General features: G+C 45.5%; 1 protein-coding gene across 4 annotated transcripts in view; it reads right to left on the bottom strand.

Annotated features, from left to right (window-relative positions):
• Nucleotides 1-4518: 4518 nt before the first annotated feature.
• The window catches only part of LOC138638205 (uncharacterized), an 86546-nt gene continuing 76947 nt past the window's right edge, over nucleotides 4519-14117 (bottom strand). The window contains exons 5-7 of one of the 4 annotated variants that reach the window (XR_011312466.1): nucleotides 11559-11656; nucleotides 6098-6996; nucleotides 4519-5822 (exon numbers count right to left, since the gene is read on the bottom strand). Coding sequence is in view for 2 of the 4 variants with exons in the window: in XM_069727328.1 (XP_069583429.1) it covers nucleotides 6871-6996; nucleotides 11559-11656 (224 nt within the window). In the remaining 2 variants the exon portion in view is untranslated. Of the gene's footprint in view, nucleotides 6997-11558; nucleotides 11657-14117 lie in introns of all 4 variants that reach the window. The other 3 variants (XR_011312468.1, XM_069727328.1, XM_069727340.1) reach the window with 3 other exon arrangements.

Genomic DNA, 14117 nt, shown 5'->3' with positions numbered 1-14117 from the left:
CCCGCTATCAGAGCCCGCAGACCAGGGCCCCCCCGCCGCTCCCTCAGGGGCCCCCCTCGCCGCTCCCTCAGGGGCCCCCAGCTCAAACGGCTGCTATGGGGCCATAAGCCAGGGGTCCCAGCACCAATGCCGCCCCCCAGTGCTCATTAATGGGGAGAGGGCATCGGATGATGCTCCCTCTCCCATGATTCCCCTCGCTGCTGACACACAGCAGGTGCACGATGACATCACTTCATCGCGCACCTGCTGTGTGTGAGGCCGACAGCAGCGCAGCTCATGACATCGGAGCAGAGCCGCTGCTGGAATCAGCGTGGGAGCGAGGAGGAGAGGTGAGTATTGTGCTTTTTTTGTGTTTTTTTATTATTGAGTCCTGGCTGGTTGTATGGGGGGTGTGAGCTGCATGATGCCCTATGGGGCAAGGAGGGAGTGTGAGCTGCATGATGCCCTATGGGGCAAGGGGGGGGGTGAGCTGCATGATGCCCTATGGGGCAAGAGGGGGGGGTGAGCTGCATGATGCCCTCTGGGGCAAGGGGTGGGGGGGTGAGCTGCATGATGCCCTATGGGTCAAGGGGGGTGAGCTGCATGATGCCCTATGGGGCAAGGGGTGGGGGGGTGAGCTGCATGATGCCCTATGGGGCAAGGGGTGGGGGGTGAGCTGCATGATGCCCTATGGGTCAAGGGGGGTGAGCTGCATGATGCCCTATGGGTCAAGGGGGGTGAGCTGCATGATGCCCTATGGGTCAAGGGGGGTGAGCTGCATGATGCCCTATGGGTCAAGGGGGGTGAGCTGCATGATGCCCTATGGGTCAAGGGGGGTGAGCTGCATGATGCCCTATGGGGCAAGGGGGTGAGCTGCATGATGCCCTATGGGGAGGGTGAGCTGCCTGATACCCCATGGGGGGAATGAGCTGCATGATGCCCTATGGGGGGAGTGAGCTGCATGATGCCCTATGGGGGGAGTGAGCTGCATGATACCCTATGGGGGGAGTGAGCTGCATGATGCCCTATGAGGGGAGTGAGCTGCATGATACCCTATGGGGGGAGTGAGCTGCATGATGCCCTATGGGGAGGGTGAGCTGCCTGATACCCTATGGGGAGGGTGAGCTGCATGATGCCCTATGGGGGGAGTGAGCTGCATGATGCCCTATGGGGAGGGTGAGCTGCCTGATACCCTATGGGGAGGGTGAGCTGCATGATGCCCTATGGGGGGGGGGTGAGCTGCATGATGCCCTATGGGGGGGGGGTGAGCTGCATGATGCCTTATGGGGGGAGTGAGCTGCATGATGCCCTATGGGGAGGGTGAGCTGCCTGATACCCTATGGGGAGGGTGAGCTGCATGATGCCCTATGGGGGGAGTGAGCTGCATGATGCCCTATGGGGAGGGTGAGCTGCCTGATACCCTATGGGGAGGGTGAGCTGCATGATGCCTTATGGGGGGAGTGAGCTGCATGATGCCCTATGGGGAGGGTGAGCTGCCTGATACCCTATGGGGAGGGTGAGCTGCATGATACCCTATGGGGAGGGTGAGCTGCATGATGCCCTATGGGGGGAGTGAGCTGCATGATGCCCTATGGGGAGGGTGAGCTGCCTGATACCCTATGGGGAGGGTGAGCTGCATGATGCCCTATGGGGGGGGGGTGAGCTGCATGATGCCCTATGGGGGGGGTGAGCTGCATGATGCCTTATGGGGGGAGTGAGCTGCATGATGCCCTATGGGGAGGGTGAGCTGCCTGATACCCTATGCGGAGGGTGAGCTGCATGATACCCTATGGGGAGGGTGAGCTGCATGATGCCCTATGGGGGAGTGAGCTGCATGATGCCCTATGGGGGAGCTGTATGATGCCCTATGAGAGGGGGCAGCGTGATACCCTATGAGGGGGCTACATTATATTCCATGAAGGGGCTGCATTATACCTTATGAGGGGGGTTGCACTATACTCTAAGGGGGCTACATTATACCCTATGGGGGCTGCATTATACTCTGAGACTGGTTGCATTATATTCTATGGGGGGGGTACATTATATTCTATAGGGGCTGCATTATATTCTGTGAGGGGGATACATTGCACCCTATGAGGGGGCTACTTTATTTTGTTTGAGGGGGCTACCCCAACCCCTGCTACATAATTAAGACGTGTACTACCTTATATTATACCCTGATATTAGTGTGTTTTACCACACAATTGTTGGTCTTGTATTTATTTCTATGTAGCTACATAGTGGGCCCCAAGAATGATTTTCTCTGGTGGGCCCAAGGTGCTTCAGTCAGACGCTGCTCATCTCTAGTAACGAGGGGAGTATGTGTGTGAATCTAGACGAAAAAAATCTTTTCAACTGCAATCTTTTCAGCTGCACTGTAGAACGTCTCTAAAAATTGGATCATTTTTAGGGACGCCTTGTATGTGTATCAAAATTAGAGCGGACCTATTGACAAAAAAATCTGCAGAACCTCGGTCCGATGTCCATGGTAAGTGGCAGCAGGATCAAGGCAGTGTAAACAGAAGACACACCCACAATTCCAGTATTCGGCTATAAGCACACGTTGCTGATTCGTGTGCGGACTTTTCCATTCAGTTTATTAATCCGTTTTAGGCCGGTTTCACACGTCAGTGTCTCCGGTACGTGAGGTGACAGTTTCCTCACGTACCGGAGCCACTGACACACGTAGACACATTAAAATCAATGCATCTGTGCAGATGTCATTGATTTTTTGCGGACCGTGTCTCCGTGTGCCAAACGGCACATAGATCTTTATTTTAAACACTATTATTCATATCTTCTTTGCAGCAAACGCTGCTGCAGGGAAGATATGAATCGCGGCTTCAGCACCAGATGCTGGTACGTGTGGCACCCAGGCGCCGCACGTGTGCCACACTGATGTACCACAGAAACGTAGGGGCACACGGACACGGATAATTCCGGTACCTATTTTTTCCGGTACCGGAATTATCTGGACGTGTGAGACTGGCCATAGCCGGGGAAAAACCTGTAGATTTACCGCATTTATTGTGCGGATTTCACCTGCAGTTTTATGCCTGCGGATTCCTATTGAGGAGCAGGTGTAAAACGCTGCAGAATCCGCACAAAGAATTGACATGCTGCGGAAAATGCAACGCAGTGTTTCCGTGCGGTATTTTCCGCAGCATGTGCACTGCGAATTTTGTTTTCCATAGGTTTACATGGTACTGTACACCGCATGGAAAACTGCTGCAAATCTGTAGTGTCACATCCGCTGTGGATCCGCAGCCAAAATTCGCAACCTGTGCACATAGCCTAAAGAGTGCAAATGGAGAAATTTGTGCTCTTTGTCAGGCAGTCACAGAGTACCGATATGGACGACCGGCCAAGGTCCCGCAAATCATTTTGTTCCACTGTAATCACCAACAGTAAAAACAAACAAAGGCATACAATTGTACCAGTAGAGAATGCAGATCTCACTTCCTCTATGTGGAATTTTTAGTTTTTGGCTTTTTCTCACTACCATACAACAATTAATCTGCCTTTCAGTGTACAGTTGATGCCATCACTTCATTAGTAGTCAATCAATTATTATTTATAATTTAGTTTAACCCCTTTTCAACATTGGGTGTAATAATACACCCACGTCGGACTCCCCTCTTTGGTGCGAGCTCCAACGCTGAACCCACACCTTTCCGGGCATATGTCAGCTGATCTACACAGCTGATATGTGCCTGCAACAGCCGTGGGTGGAATCGCGATCAACCCGCGGCTGTTAACTAGTTAAATACTGCTGTCAATCTCTGACAGCGACATTTAACTCATGCTTACCGAAACAGCACAGTTAATCCCGCCCATTGGTGACCCCGTCACATGATCAGGGGTCACCGATGGGTAGGCATGACAACCAGAGGTCTGCAGCAGACCTCTATGAATGTCATAACCAGATTGCTACGAGCACCACTTCTAGGTTGGCACTCATAGCAAGTGAACATTTCTGCTACACACATGCGTTCTGTGTGTAGCAGATTCGATCAAAGTAGTGCAGCTACTAGCTTCTAGTCTCCCATGGAAATTATTGAAGCATGCAAAAAGTTAAAAAAAAAAGGTTTTTAAAAATAAATATAAAAGTTAAAAAAAAAAAAATATATACACATATCTGGAATCGCCACATTCAGAATTGCCTGATCAATACAAAAAAATAATTAATCCGATCGGTAAACGGCGTAACGAGAAAAAAAAACAAAAACCCATAATTACTTTTTTTGGTCACCTCTACATTGCAATAAAATGCAATAACGGGTGATCAAAAGGTCATATCTGCACCAAAGTTGTATCAATAAAAACGTCAGCTCGGCACACAAAAAATAAATGCTTACCCAGCACCAGATCATGAAAAAATGGAGATGTTACGGGTCTTGGAAATTGGCGCTTGATAAGAAACCTATACATGTTTGGTGTCTGTGAACTCGTATTGACCTGGAGAATCATAATGACAGGTCAGTTTTAGCATTTAGTGAACATGGTGAATAAAAAAAAACTGTGGAATTGCACTTTTTTTGCAGTTATTATTATTATTATTTATTTTTTATAGCACCATTGATTCCATGGTGCTGTACATGAGAAGGGGTTACATACAAGTTAAAAATATCACATACAGTAAACAAACTAACAATGACGGACTGATACAGAGGGGCGAGGACCCTGCCCTTGCGGGCTTACATTCTACAGGATTATGGGGAAGGAGACAGTAGGTTGAGGGTTGCAGGAGCTCCGGTGTTGGTGAGGCGGTAGCTCCGGTGTTGGTGAGGCGGTAGCTCCGGTGTTGGCGAGGCGGTAGCTCCGGTGTTGGCGAGGCGGTAGCTTCGATAGTGATGAGGCAGCATCACTGCACTTGGAATTTGTTCCCGTTTTCCAGCATACAGTATGTTAAAACTGATGGTGTTGTTCAAACGTACAACTTGTCCCGCAAAAAACAAGCCCTCACACGGCCATATTGACCAAAAAAATAAAAAAAAAGTTATCACTCGGGAAGAAGGGGAGAAAAAATGGAAATTCAAAAACTGAAATACCCCTGGTTGTTAAGGGATAGAAAAGTGCAAATGTAGAAAAGTGCAAATGTTTTGTCATTATACAATATACACACAGGACCAGTGTCTCCATTGTTGAACTGTTGGGAACCCAGAGATCTTGAAGTTAATTAAAGTGCGGCGCAATACAAATAAAATGTATTATTATCTTGTTGTTCTCCACTATAATATAAACCTGTGGGAAGGGAAAAAGATCCAAACCTGGTTCAAACACTTCAAGCAATACTACGATTGGAAGTTATACTATATCTATAAGATGGGGGATAACTTCCTGAGTGCTGGGATCACCTAGAGCAGGGGTCCCCAACTCCAGTCCTCAAGGCCCACCAACATGTCATGTTTTCAGGATTTCCTTAGTCTTGCCCAGGTAATAATTGCATCACCTGTGCAATGCAAAGGAAATCCTGAAAACATGACCTGTTGGTGGGCCTTGAGGACTGGAGTTGGGCACCTCTGACCTAGAGGATCATTTCCAAACTTGGTACAAATTGCTTGAAGGTTTTTTTTTTTAGCAGGATAATCCCTGTAATTGTATTGTGTCTTTTGGGTGTGTCAACGAACGAAGAATCCTAAAACTTGGCACCAGTAGGAACATATTGGTGCAAAATAGGAAAAGTGAAGAGAGCGACACTTCCACAGGTGAAATAAAAGCACTATTTCTTAAAAGTGTAAAACCCGACATACAAAGATAAAAAACTGACACGTTTCTAGATGCCATTGATCATAGCATAATAATGAAATGTCAATAGTCTTGTTTTAAAGGGAACCTGTCACCTGAATTTGGCGAGACCGGTTTTGGGTCATATGGGCGGAGTTTTCAGGTGTTTGATTCACCCTTTCCTTACCCGCTGGCTGCATGCTGGCCGCAATATTGGATTGAAGTTCATTCTCTGTCCTCCGTAGTACACGCCTGCGCAAGGTAAGATTGCCAGCATGCAGCCAGCGGGTAAGGAAAGGGTGAATCAAACACCCGAAAACTCTGCCCATACGAGCCAAAACCAGTCCCGCCAAATTCAGGTGACAGGTTCCCTTTAAAGGGAACCTGTCACCCCGTTTTTTCAGATTGAGATAAAAATACTGTTAAATAGGGCCTGCGCTGTGCGTTACAATAGTGTATGTAGTGTACCCTGATTCCCCATGTATGCTGAGAAATACATTACCAAAGTCGCCGTTTTCGCCTGTCAATCAGGCTGGTCGGGTGGGCATGGTCACAGCGCTGTTTCTTCCCCAGCTTTACGTTGGTGGCGTAGTGGTGTGCGCATGTCGAAGTGCCGCATCCACTGCGCGCACGTGAAGAAACAAGCGCGGGATCTGCGCTATTGCTGGCATCGGTGGGGGCGGCCATCTTCCTGGGGCCGCGCGTGCGCAGATAGAGTGCTCTGCTGCACGGGGCTTCAGGAAAATGGCCGCGGGATGCCGCGCGTGCGCAGAAGAGATTGCGGCGGCCATAAACACAGCTGTTGCGGAGCCACAACAGCTGAAGACATGGCACCCACCGGTTTTCCTCCCATGGACTTTCAACTGACAAAGCTTGGTAAGCTCTGATATTTTGCACCAACATAGAAAAAAGTATTTGTACAAAATTGAGCAACCAAGATGTAGCGTTCTAAGTTAACAGTATAAAGTATAAGATTGCAAGTAGGATAAGAACTTGGGGAGTTGGTGGATGACCCCTGACACAACCTCAAAGTGCTCTATGTGCAGAAAACAAAGCTGAGTCGATGATCATAATTGGGTCAGAGTCGTTTGCCACAAGTGATTAACGTTGTTTGCTGTAGCATCATCACCAGCGGTCTCATCAATAGAAAGCTTCTCCAGGTCTTTAGATGGGATGACAGCCGCTGACCCGCCCCCCTCCGTGGAACATAGATATCGTCTCGTTTTTATGATTTTCTTCCACATGTCCATCTTGTGCAGTCCGTTTCCTGCATTTGTTGCTTTTCTTGAACTGATGAGAGAATAGAAAAAAAATATACACAAAACAAAATTAATGTCAAAGGTAATAACCCTTTAAATATGCAACCAATTTTCATTTTTGGGCTTTCATTTTTTCCTGTAATGACCAGGCCGAACGTTCCCTGCTATCCACCCCCACACAGTGCCCGCAGCCGAAGGATTCATGACACACACCGGTCTCGGGGATAACAGTCGCTTTAACTGCAGCAGGAACATGAATTATAACCTGGAACAAATAAGGAACAGTCTCTCATGGGTAATCCATTTCACACTTAGATGCTGAGATGTGATTGGGGTCTGGAGCTTTAAGAGCCCTGGACAGTATATTTTGGTAGTTTACAGAAGGAGGTAGATGCAGCAATGAGAGGTTACAGATCTGCACTTGGGGTTAACTCCACAGTGTGTCACAGCACATGCACAAGTACTTATAGGTGAATGTAAAAACTGTGGTGCATCCAGTCAGAAAGACTTTAGAATGATGTCTGTAGAGGTTTTAGAGGGAACCCAGGCTCTTAGGCCTGCAGGAGATCTTGTAGTGAAAACAGCCTCAATGTGTGTTATGCTCTCCCTGAAGGCATCCCTCAGGATAAAGAACATTCTAGACTTGCCTTGAAAACAGCTCCTCCTATTGACTATGTGACTAGTAGCTGGCCAATAGGACACCGAATTCACATCTCAGATCCTTACAAAACAATAATTATGAGTCATTGTACACTTTCACCATTAGATGGCGCCAGAACACAGCAAATGAGAAATGCATTGCATCTAAAATGGAGGTGACTAGAAATGTAGAATTACAGCTCACAAATGCACGAATAATGTAGAGGGGCAGTTAGAGAGTGAGCTGTAGTGTACAGAAGCTACTCACAATGCTGGATTATTTAAAGGGAAGGACACACTCTGGACTGGGTCACTACATTCCTACTGTACCAATTTTCCAAGAGCCACAAGTTTAAACAAGAGTTTATTTTTGCCTTCATTGAAATATCTATATGCAAATTGCCTCTTCTGAGAAAAAGAGGACTTAAACTCTATAGCGCCACCTGATGGAAGTAGCGATCCTACAAGTCACAATCAACCCTTTAACGAGTCGTGCAATATAACTTAGGATAAAAGCCAAATTAGTATCTCAATTCGCAGACACTGTGTTTCGGTCTGTTGGTCCTCGTCAGTGCGAAGCATGAGAATTGATTTGGCTAGGTGAGAGGCTCTGGACTATCCATCACAGCTCGCTTGTGTGTGTGCCAGACTACAACTTTTTTTTAACCCTTAACGACCGCCAATATGCCTTTTAACAGCAGCAGTTAAGAGGCCTTATTCCTCAGCACCGCTTTTTAATGGAGCTAAAAAAAAAGTGCATAGCGCCCACCAGTATCGGAAAGTCTCCAGGATCTCGGCTACCAGGGGTAGCTGAGACACCAGAGAACATGATTCAGGTCGGTTTTTACTGTCCCCAGTCTTGTGAATGCCGTTATAAAGTGAATAACTGATCACAACAAAAAAAAGTCAGCTTTTCCATTCATTTCTCTTTCCTCTGATATAATCTAGCCTACCAGAGGAGAGAGAAATAGGGTCTCCAGAGCCCCCTGGTACCTCCACCATCCCAGAACCCTCCTGCTCTGTCCCCGGGCCCTCTGCGTCATCTTTCTGGAAGAACCTGACAGGCGCATGCGCAGTGTGACTGCCGAGCTCTGCCGGCTGGCACCCGGTGTCACGGACGTGGTTTGTGGAACCACTGTCCCATGGACCGTGGAGAGCCTGGAGTGGCGTGACTAAGCGAACACCTGACTTCACTAGAGCCTCTGATGGTGAGGTTCGACTTGGCTCCCGATGAATGCCAGGTGCCAGTCCAGGGCAGATCATCGGACGCACAGCAGCTGGAGCCAGAGGAAAGACTGGAGGGAGTAGCTGGCAAAGTTTGTATTAGAATGCAGCAGTTCGCATCAGAGTGCAGCAGGCAGGATCTGCATCAGAGTGCAGCAGGCAGGATTTTGCACCAGAGTTCAGCAGACAAGATTCTGCACCAAAGTGCCGCAGGCAGGATCTGCATTAGAGTGCAGCAGGCAGGATTTGCAGCAGGGACTAGTATGCAACCTTACACAACATAGACTGCAAACAGGAAGGTTGCTCAGGCACCTCCCCAGTGGAGAGGAAGCAATATATACATAATGCCTCTCAACCATTGGCTGGGGAGGAAATAACAAGTGCACGCGCTGGCCCTTTAAGAGGGCGGGAATGCACGCGTGCGTGCCCTAAGGACATGGCTAGAGGACCATCTGGAAGCATGCCAAGCATGGGCAAGGAAAGAACTGTCTGCAGCATGGGTGAGTGAAGTGACATGCCGGAGACCCTGCCCATCAGAGAAGGGATTCGGTGTGGTGCTAACACCCGGCAACAATAGGAGGTTTTTCCTATTGGTTCATTTTGATCACTGTGATAGACCCTATAACAGTGATCAAAATAAAAAAAAAACAACATGGTAAATCAAACCCCCCTTTATCGCCCCCTTAGTTAGGTAAAATTCTTTGTGGCTGGGGTTATGGCTGGGGCTGGGGTTAGAGTTTCCACTGTTTAGGCACATCAGGGGATCTCCAAAAGCATAGCAAACTAAACCAAAGTGAAAAACACCCCTAAAAAATAAAACTTTTATTAATGATAATTACACACCAATATATGTTTAAAAACACCCGATTAGAGATATTGACTGAGAATCAAGGTGGTCTTATGAGGGGTGGAGGATAAAAATGGTGAAAAAAAGAAAGGTGATAATAGTACACCTAAAGCACCCCCTAGCAGGCCCTAGAATCTGATGGCCTACCTAACAGAGGAGGTTGGCACCCTAATATTGCAATGTGGCGTCATCGCTCAAAGAGGGCTCTCCCTTCGATCCCTATTCTATGCAAAGGACACAAAACAGAAAAACAGAAGTGCACTTGGGTCCAAGTGGATCCAGTGCATGTGTATCAGATTTAGCACATCTAGTCTACTAAACATATGGCTCTCTACTGATAGTTGCAGACAGCCTGGGTCTCCACTAGTGTGGCATAGGTGAAAGATAAATCTTAGCCTGCTTAATAATTTTTAATAGATATATAGTAACAGCCTGTCATATAGACTAACAATCTAGCAGTACTAGTGTGGCAATCAATGTAAGAGGAATCACTATTGCATAGATATCAAAATTCCAACGCACCAAAAAGGAGGATAATACTACATTAGATAAAGTGCAGATGTGCTCAAAACAGTTCATAACTCAAATTTAAAGGAAGACTTAGCTGTATGTTCAAGGTGAATCCCAGATATAGAGGTAAACTCATCCCTGGTCTCCAAACGCGACATGGCGACACCATTGATTCCAGCCAATCTTGCATTCAAAAAGTCAAACGGTGCTCCCTCCCTTCTTAGTCCTGCTATGCTCCCAAACAGTGGCTTTCCCCCACATACGGGGTATCGGCGTACTCAAGAGAAATTGCACAACAAATTTTGTGGTCCGTTTTATCCTGATACCCTTGTGAAAATAAAAAGATTGCCTCTAAAGTAATTTTTTTGTAAAAAAGGTTAAATGTTCATTTTTTCCTTCCACATTGCTTTAGTTCTCGTGAAGTATCTGAAGGGTTAATAAACTTCTTGAATGTGGTTTTGAGCACACTGAGGGGTGCAGTTTTTAGAATGGTGTCACTTGAGTATTTTCAGCCATATAGACCCCTCAAAGGGACTTCAAATGTGAGGTGGTCCCTAAAAAAATGGGTTTTGTCAATTTTGTTGGAAAAATGAGAAATCGCTGGTCAACTTTTAACCCTTATAACTTCCTAACAAAAAAAATTGGTTTCCAAAATTGTGCGGATGAAAAGTAGACATGTGAGAAACGTTATTTATTAACTATATTGTGTGACATATCTCTCTGATTTAAGGGCATAAAAATTAAAGTTTGAAAATTGCTAAATTTTCAATATTTTTGCCAAATTTCCATTTTTTTCCATAAATAGACAGGAAGTAATATCAAAGAAATTTTTACCACCAACATGAAGTACAATATGTCATGAATAAACAGAATCAGTGGAATCTGTTGAAGATTTCCAGAGCTATAACTTCATAAAGTGACAGTGAGCAGAATTGTAAAAATTGGCTGGGTCACTAAGGAGTTAATCATACCATTTTGGAGAACATACTACATTGTGATTGTACTTTATTGCATGTTTTTGTTGGAAGTGCAGTGATTAAACAATGGCAACTTTGATGGTTTTTTTTTTCTTTTATGCCCCAAAATAAAATGACCATCGTGTCATGTCAGTGCTGGACCCCAGTCTTTGCCTGCATAGTGGGTGGAATAACAGTGCAGGGACTACAGTGCTGCTAAAATATACATTTGAAAATCTGCTGCATAGAAAGGTTTCATAATCTTCCCTGTAAAGAGGAATTCCGGGCAACAAATGGTCGATCTCTATTTCATCTACCCTCATACGATCACTCCTGCTTGTAAACGGAGAGCATGATAAAAGAGACAAATCTGCTAGATGTGATAAGGCCCATAATAACAGTAATATAATAACTCACCAGCACAACCACAAGAATAATGGAACTCAGTATAGCCAACGTTATGGCAATCCAACAAAAGTGGTTATAACTTCTTGACTGTTGTTCACCCATCTGGTCTGTAAAATAAAGATAAGCCGTTACCCTCCAGTGTATGGATGAAATCTGCAGGACAGGAAATCACAGTACAGAGCAATAACTGTATACATAGTGCCCCAGCTGCTGCATGCACGTAGTACAACCCAGCTACCCAGTCACATACAGGGGCCGAACGTGTCAGATCTGATGCGTAGCGTAATATGCAGTAAGTGCTACAAACACAGGAGGAGGTGAGCTGTGACATCACCTATCGTGATTGATGAACCTTGTGTTATCTACTGTAAATAGAGGTGTTATCAGTCATTGTACAGGAGGAGGAGGTGAGCTGTGATATCATCTATTGTAAATGGTGGATCCTGTGTTATCTACTGTATATAGAGATGTTATCAGTCATTGCACAGGAGGAGGAGGTGAGCTGTGACATCACCTATTGTGAATGGTGGATCCTGTGTTATCTACTGTATATAGAGGTGTTATCAGTCATTGTACAGGAGGAGGAAGTGAGCTGTGACATCACCTATTGTGAATGGTGGATCCTGTGTTATCTACTGTATATAGAGGTGTTATCAGTCATTGTACAGGAGGAGGAGGTGAGCTGTGATATCATCTATTGTAAATGGTGGATCCTGTGTTATCTACTGTAAATAGAGGTGTTATCAGTCATTGTACAGGAGGAGGAGGTGAGCTGTGATATCATCTATTGTAAATGGTGGATCCTGTGTTATCTACTGTATATAGAGGTGTTATCAGTCATTGTACAGGAGGAGGAGGTGAGCTGTGACATCACCTGTTGTGAATGGTGGATCCTGTGTTATCTACTGTATATAGAGGTGTTATCAGTCAATGTACAGGAGGGGAAGGAGGTGAGCTGTGACATCACTTATTGTGATTGGTGAACCTTGTGCTATCTATTGTATATAGATGTGTTATCAGTTAATGTACATGAGGAGGAGGTGAGCTGTGACATCCCCTATTGTGAATGGTGGATCTGGTGTTATCTACTGTATATAGACGAAGCATTTCGGTGCGAAACGCGCGTCGGGTGTGGTGGGTCCCCAGGAGCGCTCCATTCGGTAAATATACAGATTACTGTTTACTTCTATTATATGTATGTTTGTACATGATCAATTGCACATCGGCACTTTGCTGGGTCATATTGTTTACATTGGTGATGTGATTTATGGAACTTTTGCTCTGGGTTGCCCACCTTCTGTTCTGTGCTCTGGGTATTTCATCCGCCATTATCTGATTTTAATATGTATTGTACTTAATAAAGATTATATATATTTTTTATCTCATGGCCTTGGTGTGAAGGTTGGTTTTTTGGTGTATTATACGTTTCCTTCATGGCTGTACATTAGGGATATTTATAGGTGTTGTACATAGAGGTGTTATCAGTCATTGTACAGGAGGAGGAGGTGAGCTGTGACCACCTATTGTGAATGTTGGATCCTGTGTTATCTACTGTATATAGAGGTGTTATCAGTCATTGTACAGGAGGAGGAGGAGGTGAGCTGGGACATTGCCTATTGTGAATGGTGAATCCTGTGTTATCTACTGTATATAGAGGTGTTATCAGTCATTGTACAGGAGGGGGAGGAGGTGAGCTGTGACATCACTTATTGTGAATGGTGGATCTTGTGGTAGCTACTGTATATAGAGGTGTTATTAGTCATTGTACAAGAGGTAGAGGAGGTGAGCTGTGACATCATCTATTGTGAAGGGTGGATCCTGCTATCTACTGTATATAGAGGTGTTATCAGTTAATGTACAGGAGGAGGAGGTGGATGCTGTATGTAGAGGTGTCCACACCACCTCTAAGGATAATGGTGACCTTGAGAAACACTGTTGCTTATGCAAAATTATAACACCAGAACCTCTTTACTACAGTCTATAGCAGTAACCATAAAAGCTGAAGAAGGAATGCAGCTCTCATGCACAAAATAGCACTGATGGACCACTGATTCATTTGCATCCAGAAAACTAGCATGCGTGCTGAATGTTACAATAGAGGATGCGGAATGACATCTGGTAACACGCATATAAAGGGGGATGCGGTTCCTTTTTTTTTTATCAATTAGTGTTTATTGTAGATTTCCAAAACCATACACTGCAGTCAAACAGTAATAACAGTAACAGAGGTCAACTAAAAATGACCAGAAATAAGTAAGGAGAAAACCCAAACCAATCAGAAAGGAAGAAGTAGGGGAGAGAAGCGGGGGGGAGGGATAGGTACAGTAGGGGGAATGGGGGGGAGGAAAGGAGTATAGGCATTCACAAGACATTATCTAGCAATTCAGTTATAGACAAGGGGTCCTGGCAAACTATGGCAGAATAAGAATATTACAAACACGAAAACAGACATGTCAATTATGCTTACTTATTTCCACTCAAGTAAACGATCAAACAAGGTGGTGCGGGTCAATAGAGGAATGACCACTATGTAACCAAGGGTGCCAAATATTTTGTCTTTTGGTTTTG

Source organism: Ranitomeya imitator, chromosome 1 (assembly GCF_032444005.1).
Source record: "Ranitomeya imitator isolate aRanImi1 chromosome 1, aRanImi1.pri, whole genome shotgun sequence".
NCBI lineage: Eukaryota > Metazoa > Chordata > Amphibia > Anura > Dendrobatidae > Ranitomeya > Ranitomeya imitator.
Note: the sequence above shows the minus strand (reverse complement) of the source record. Positions and strands in the feature narration are given on the sequence as shown.